This window comes from Poecilia reticulata, chromosome 2 (assembly GCF_904066995.2).
Source record: "Poecilia reticulata chromosome 2, P_reticulata-male-v2, whole genome shotgun sequence".
Lineage (NCBI taxonomy): Eukaryota > Metazoa > Chordata > Actinopteri > Cyprinodontiformes > Poeciliidae > Poecilia > Poecilia reticulata.
The window spans coordinates 14879562-14887152 of record NC_088831.1 but is presented as its reverse complement, the minus strand read 5'-3'; the positions used below and the strand labels follow the sequence as shown (position 1 = coordinate 14887152).

At 44.5% G+C, this 7591-nt stretch overlaps 1 protein-coding gene across 1 annotated transcript; it reads left to right on the top strand.

Moving 5' to 3' along the window:
- The first annotated feature begins 298 nt into the window (after positions 1 to 298).
- On the top strand, positions 299 to 7182 carry LOC103456810 (inhibin beta B chain). Its single transcript, XM_008396574.3, has 2 exons — positions 299 to 1069; positions 3792 to 7182. Exons 1-2 carry the CDS (start codon positions 664 to 666, stop codon positions 4574 to 4576), a joined length of 1191 nt encoding a protein of 396 aa, XP_008394796.2. The 5' UTR covers positions 299 to 663; the 3' UTR covers positions 4577 to 7182.
- Positions 7183 to 7591: the final 409 nt, after the last annotated feature.

The following is a 7591-nucleotide window of genomic DNA, read 5'->3' as shown; positions in this document are numbered from 1 at the left end:
TAACCATCAGTCCTCGTCCCTCTGAACTCTTTCATAGAGGGGCCTAGTCAAAGTCCAGTGGGTGTAGAAAAAGAACAAATCCACTCCGCACTTTCTAGATATTATTTCTGTAATTAATGTTGGTTTGTGACTGTAACTCCCGGCATGATGCTGCCACCACCAACATCCGGGCAGTTTGTGGTTCAAACCTGAAAACTTTGATCCGCCGCTCTGAAACCAGAGGCGCTCTCTCTACCTCCTTCTCTCCCTCTCTCTCTCCCTCCTGATTGGGCCCGCCCCCCACCGGTTCTCCCCCCCACCCCCTCCCTGCTGTATATAAAAGTTTGCGGCTCGTGGACTCTCCAGTTTTACGCACGCCAGGATGGAAACGCTCCTGTGCGCGCTGCTCCCCGCTGTTCCAGCTGCTCCCGTTGGTGCTCCTCTCCTCAGCGGCAGACCGCAGCTCCCCCGCTAGAGGCGGCTCCCCGGTTCTGGTTCTGGTTGTGGACTGGAAGGATGCTGCGGCGGGACGCGGCTCCGCTCCCTGACAGGAACCAGCTGGAGGCGGGTTCGGGCTGAGTCCAGAGCCAGACGCAGAGCGGCTCCAGTTTCCGTCCGGCTCCGGAGGATCGCGGAGGATGTAACTGAAGCTGAGGACTCTTTCCGGTTCCACTCACTCACAAAATGACGCGCTGTCTCCTCCGACTGGCTCTGCTCGCGGCGTGCGTCCTTCTCTCCGCCCGCGGAGCCACCGCGCCCGACGCCGAGGCGGCGGCTGGGGCCGGGGCGCACCCCGAGTCTTGTGCGTCCTGCGCCGCCTCCGCCCGGCTGGAGGAGCCGGAGCCCGGCCGCGTGGACGAGGACTTCCTGGAGGCGGTGAAGAGGCATATCCTGAGCAGGCTGCAGCTGCGGGAGCGGCCCAACATCACGCACCCGGTGCCGCGCGCTGCCATGGTGACGGCGCTGCGCAAACTGCACGCGGGCAAGCTGCGCGAGGACGGCCGGGTGGAGATCCCGAGCCTGGACGGACACCCGATGAGCAACGAGGTGCTTGAGGAGAGCTCCGAGATCATCAGCTTCGCCGAGAAAGGTCAGCAGGACGGCAGGGGCAGCGTCATGCTGAGGGTCAGAGCGGCAGCATCATGCTGAGGGGTCGCTGCTCAATCCGCTTCCATAAGTTTTTTCATGAAATTCCTGAATGAAGGTGGCAGGAAAACATAACTTCCGGTCCGTTGCCATGGAGACGTCAGTTGGAGAAACTTCTGGGTTTGTCAGAAATTTCCTCTGGTTTCATCTTCAACAGATTCAGGTTTTGAAAGTTACAGAAATAAATTTTTTTTAAACAATCTAATTGAACTGCTGGACATCAGTCCATCATCTTCTGACCTTTGACCTTTTGAATGTCAGTTTTAGATGGTAATCATTGGATTTAATCTGATTATTTTTTAAATATAAAGCTTTTAAAAAGTCATAAATCTGTTAAAGAACCGGAGGAAACATTTCTAGCCTCCTGTAAGGGGTCCAAACTGTGGCTTAGGGCCATTTGTGGCCCTCAGAATGATTTTGGACGGCCCATTATTACAGTTCAAGAAAATACTACATTTGAGGTTTTGACTGATGCCAGGATGTTAAAAATTATAAAATTAAAATCTGAACATGGAAAATGCAAAACAAAGTATGATGTAATAAATAAAGACCAAAAACATCCAGAAGTTTTTACTAAAGCTCAAGACTTCATCAACTTCAACCACAACCTTCTCTGAAAATATAGTCAAAAATGAAACATCTAGGAAATCTGAAATGTACAATATGATTTGTTTTGTTAACAAGTTAAAGTTGTAAAATGCTTTATTTAAACTAAATTAAATATCTACAGAAATCTGATTTATTATTTCATTAAAACATTGTGAATCAAGTTTATTGCTATTTAGCAGGGGGAAAAATACTAAAAAGATGTTTCTAGTTGAATTATTTAAAGGCAAAAGTAAAAAAATGTTTTTGCAATTATATTTAAATAGAAAAATAGTAAAAAGTTTCTTTATGTTTGAGTTTTGAGTTAAATGTGTAAAAATAAACAGTTTTTGTAATTACAACTAAAATTAAAAATACAAAAAAATGTTTTAAGCTGAGAGTAAATTGTTTATTTAGCAGATTAAAAAGAATAAAAGTTTGCAGTTATAAAAAATAGTAAAATTTATGTTTTGAGATTGTTCTGCATTCAGAATGTAAAAAAAAAAATACTTGTTTTTAGCTGGATTTTTAATTCATTGTGAATTTAGCAGGTAAATGTATAAAAGTTTTTGCAGTTTTAATCAAAAATAAAACTAATATTTTTCAGTTTTGTTTATTTTGCCAATAAAAAAAATAGTTTTGTAGTTATAAACAAAATTATTTATTTCAAAATTGTGTTTTTAGTTGAGTTATTTATTTATCCAGTAAAAATGAAAGGAATATAATAGTTTTTAGAATTATTATCAAAAATATTAACATTGTGGCCCTGAGAGGTTCTTCACCGTGCCACTTTTGGCCCCTGCGGCCCATGCTGGACAAACCGTGCTGCAGCAACATGTTGCTGAGACAGAAGGACGTTTCTGGAAGGTTGTCAACCTGAGGAGGTTTGGCCCGGTTCTGCAGCAGATGGAGCGGTTCTGGTCCAGGTTAGGGAATCAATCAATCAATCAATCAATCAATCAATCAATCAATCAATGTTTGGTTTACAGTTTGGCAGGGAGGAAGTTTGAAGTTTGAATTTTCTCCCAGGTTATTATTATTTTAACATTTTTCCATGAGTGAAATAATCTTCCAGTGGAACTAAAACTTTTTATTGTTATTAAGTCATTAGAGTTAAATCAAGCTGCTGCATTTTGCTGTAAAAGTTTTAAGTTTTTCCTCCTGAAATAAAACAAACTACTTGCAGTAGAAACTGACAAAAACACTTGGTTAGGTTTAGTGTTTTTACAGTATAAGCCATCTTCAGCTAATTTTAATGGGGTCTAAGCTGTTCTATATCTGTCTGTCAGAAGGCTCCCTGTCCCCACAGCATGATGCTGCCACCACCATGTCCCACCCTATTCAGGATGTTTCAGATGAATCCAAACTAAACCTGAAGTTTTACCAGAGAAAACCAAACTGGCTGTTTAGTAAACCTCTTATTCAGGATTCTTCAAGTAGCAAGCCGTTTATCGTCTTTTATACTCAAGAAACATAAAGGAACAAAATAAAACAGAAGAAAACAAAATATAAACATAAATAAATATCTCAGCACAGAACATGGAAATTATATCAAGATATTAAACTGGTGCTCAGGGTTGCTGTCTGTTAGGGGCAGATATAGTCTGAATCGTAGTTAGCACTTTAGCTTCAGCTAAACACCATGTTGGTATAGCGCTTTAGCATTAGCTTCCACTAAACACCATGTTGGTATAGTGCTTATAGCTTTAGCTTCAGTTAAACACCAAGTAGGTATAGTGCTTTAGAATTAGCTTTAGCTAAACATTGTGTTGGTGTAACAACTTATCATTAACTTCAACTAATCATTATGTTGGTACAGCGCTTTAGCGTTAGCTTGTATTAAACACTATGTAGGTATAGCGCTTTAGCATTAGCGTGACTGTTCTGACTATTGTTTGAGTGCAGCTAGCTTTGTAGCCATCAGTTCCCACCACTGGTCCGATGCTGGGATCCAGTAAAGCCTTTAGTTTCCCATCATGCATCAGTACAGCCATCAGTAATCGCCATGTTTCATCCGTCACCAGTTCCGTGTTCTTGATTCTCTCCTCGGTTCTGACCCGTGTTGTTCTTGTTCTCCTTAGACGACCTGGTCACCTCCAAGACCAGCCTGTTCTTCCTCATCTCCAACGAGGGGAACCAGAACCTCCAGGCGACCCAGGCCACCCTCTGGCTGTACTTCAAGCTGCTGCCGCCGGCCGCCGGCGCCGAGGTGCGCGGGAAGCGGAAGGTGACGGTGAAAGTGTACTACCAGGAGCCGGGCCTGGGCAGTCGGTGGGACCTGGTGGAGAAGCGGGTGGAGCTGAGGCGCAGCGGCTGGCACACCTTCTCGCTGACGGACGCCGTGCGGCTGGTGTTCGAGCGGAGCGGCGACCGGCGGCAGAACCTGGACGTCCGCTGCGAAGGCTGCGAGGCGGAGGGTGTGGCGCCGGTGCTGATGAACCCGAAGGACGAAGCCCACCGGCCCTTCCTGGTGGTGCGGGCGCGGCAGGCCGACGGGAAGCACCGCATCCGGAAGCGCGGCCTGGAGTGCGACGGCAGCAGCAGCCTGTGCTGCCGCCAGCAGTTCTACATCGACTTCCGGCTCATCGGCTGGAACGACTGGATCATCGCGCCCTCGGGGTACTTTGGGAACTACTGTGAGGGGAACTGCCCCGCCTACATGGCGGGCGTCCCCGGCTCGGCCTCGTCCTTCCACACGGCCGTGGTGAACCAGTACCGCATGAGGGGCATGAGCCCCGGCTCCATGAACTCCTGCTGCATCCCCACCAAGCTCAGCACCATGTCCATGCTCTACTTCGACGACGAGTACAACATCGTGAAGCGGGACGTTCCCAACATGATCGTGGACGAATGTGGCTGCGCCTGACTCTACTTCCTGTTTATTTAACGCCACAATGCGGCAGACTAACGACTTTACCGCAAAAATAAATATAAAACAGAATATTTATGAACGTCCTCATCCACACAAATCCACAAACTCGCATGTATGCCTGCACAAAACCTTGTACATATATTTATGTCTGTTGCTATGTATTCTGTCCAATCTTCCAAATCTGATCGACTCGGCAAACAATCAGCTCCTCAGTAGAAATCTCCAAGACTGTGAGGATGCCCTGGTTTCTCTCTGACAGCAGTATAATCCAGTTATTTGAGCCTTATTCAAGTCAAATGTTTGTTTTTACATGAAAGCACTGAAGGTACGACTGCCAACCGACAGCACTTCTGGCCTTAAGTTATTCAACTAGGAACTGGACGTCTGGGCACCGACCCACAGAATCATCCTCCAAAGACCAACAGGAGTCAGAGGGTACACCCAACCAATGCTTCAACCATTAACTGTTAATATTTGACAATCCAGAGGCTTGTAAGCAGCTAAAAGTTGCCTGAAGCCTTCAAGTCCCATCAACATTGGTGTCAACCGACCTGTTGGTCTTGACATGTGACTGAATATCTAGAGTTCCTTGCTGCTGGCTTTGAGTCAGGTGTACTTGGAGGAAACGACTCTGTGGAAGTTAAAGACACTCGGAACCTGTAAAAATCATATTTTCTTTGCACTTAGCAACACAAACTAGACGGCTGAGGCCAAACTTTGCTGTTTCACGCTTCATCTCCAGCACTTAGAGCCGAGGGAACTCTGAGCCTCGTTAGACGTTGCCATATTCAGTTCAATGCAGCTCTGCATGCCCCAACGCACACATTTTAAAACTCCTGCAGATTGATTTGCCTTTAATGAGCCCGGAGTGGCGCTTCATCACCGGCCAGCCCTTTGAAAGTGCCGCATTAGCTATGCAAGATGTAGAAGGTACCCATAGCCCAACAGCTCCAAACGTCCCACTGATACATGAAACGCAGGCGGTTCAGGCTGGAGGACATCTGGTTGCTCACACACCGACAGCGGTGGCCACATCCTGCTAACAGCGCAGCTAACTGGTAGCTTAGCACTTCTGCTAGCTTTGAAAACATTTAAGTGCTCTTAGCTTCCCCTAAATTATTTTTCTGGATACATTTTAAAGTGCTAATTTAATTGGTTGATTTTAAAATTTGTTTTTTGATTATTAATAAGTATTGAGACGCTTATATTTATGCTCTAATTTTAAAGTCTGTTTACCCAGAAAAAAAACATTTAATCTTAAATTTAAATTAAATTTAATCTTAAATTTCTTTTTTTTAACTTCCAATAACTGAATTCAAAACAAGATGTAAACATTGATATCTAACTTAACATGTTGATTAAAATTAAATTGGTGCTTAAAGGTTGTAATCTTTTAAAAGCAGATATAACTGAAGTTAGCACTTTAGCATTGGCTTTAGGGAAATACCATGTTGGTGTAGTGCTTTAGCATTAGCTTAATTACTGTTTATGGTTAATGCAGCTAACTTTCTATAGCTAGCAGTGCCAGAAACAAATTTAAATCGAACTTTAAACCAACAGATTTGTTTATTTAAATCATGATACGATGTACAAATGACTTTTACTTTTATACAGTTTCACCAGTTTATTCAAACTCTGCTAAACTGGAAGCTAACCAGTTCATAAAAAGAATGACATAAAATGTAAAAAAGTTATTTTCTGACATTAAACATACCGATTCAGTCGTAACATAACATTTTGCTGTCGTTGGGATTTTTGCGCTGTATTGGTAGAAAAAGAGCCTATATGAAGCAAATCAAAAGGGGGGTTAAATTCAGGCCCTGAGGAACTCCAAAGGGATTCTCAGGGTTTATTTTGGGGTGAAACCAGGTTGTCCTCCTGCCTGCCAGCTCGTGTTTCGGCTCTACTGGACGACCATCACAGCAGCGACACATGGAGGCGTTTCAAACACTGAACCAGCTATAAATACAGTTCTACTGGCAACATGGAGGCAGCATCTGAAGATGAAAACCTGGGGCTAACGTCGACCCAGATGTGACGGAGTGGTTTTAAAGCTGCGTCCCTGCGGAGCGCCGCCGCAGCACACTAACACACTTTACGACACAGTTTGAGCGCCCTGTTACTTTCTCGCTCAGGAACACCTGAGCTCCACTTCCTGCTTATCATCCGTCCGGGCCGACGCCCGCCTCGCCTGCCACTTTAGTCGGCCTCTCCCTCAGAGCCACTTGTTGTTAGTATTTGCACTGAGCAGACAGACGCTGCCGGGGTTCGATGAAAAAGCTATTTTTATAGGAGCAAAGTGTTCAGATGTAACTGTGGAACCAAAGAGGCTGTCATGTTTTTGTTAAGAGGCCTAAACACTGTTCAGGGTTCAATCAGTCCATAGATCAAACTCTTTTCTATTTTTTACTTAGACATTAAATATGTCCTATTTTTTCATCAGAGTACTTAAATATTCCTAGTTTGGTTTTTGTTAGCTTGAGTTGTTTAGCCTGAAGCACACGCCATCGACTCCTGTACAGATCATGTAACATATCAGCATCCAGACATCTGGTTCTTTGTAATTGTTGGAAAATAAATTTCTTATTACTTGTAGCAAAGTGTCGTGTTTCAGAAACTCATTTTGTACTGGAAGTATAATCAGGATTATTGGTTCTGGTCAGATATTAAAGTCATGATTTTAATAGTTTAACTTAAGTTATTTATGCTAATGTACCGTGGCTAGCACTGCTAGCTTAAACGTTAGCTATGCTAACACGCTACGTTGATTCACAACCAGAACATGAGGTCAGAAATGAAAACACGCAAAGGGCAGAAGAAGAGAGGATCTGCTCCTTCCTCCATGTTTCTTCCGTCAGTTTCAGTCGTTTAAAGAGCCGCACGGTTTGACCTCATGCGTTTTCTTGGTTGCACCACCTGGTGGTTGCTGGTGGAAGTGCAGCCGTGCAGCTCTATGGTGACGTCAGGCGACACGCGAGCTGTTTGGTCCTGCTGCTCGACGGCGGCAGG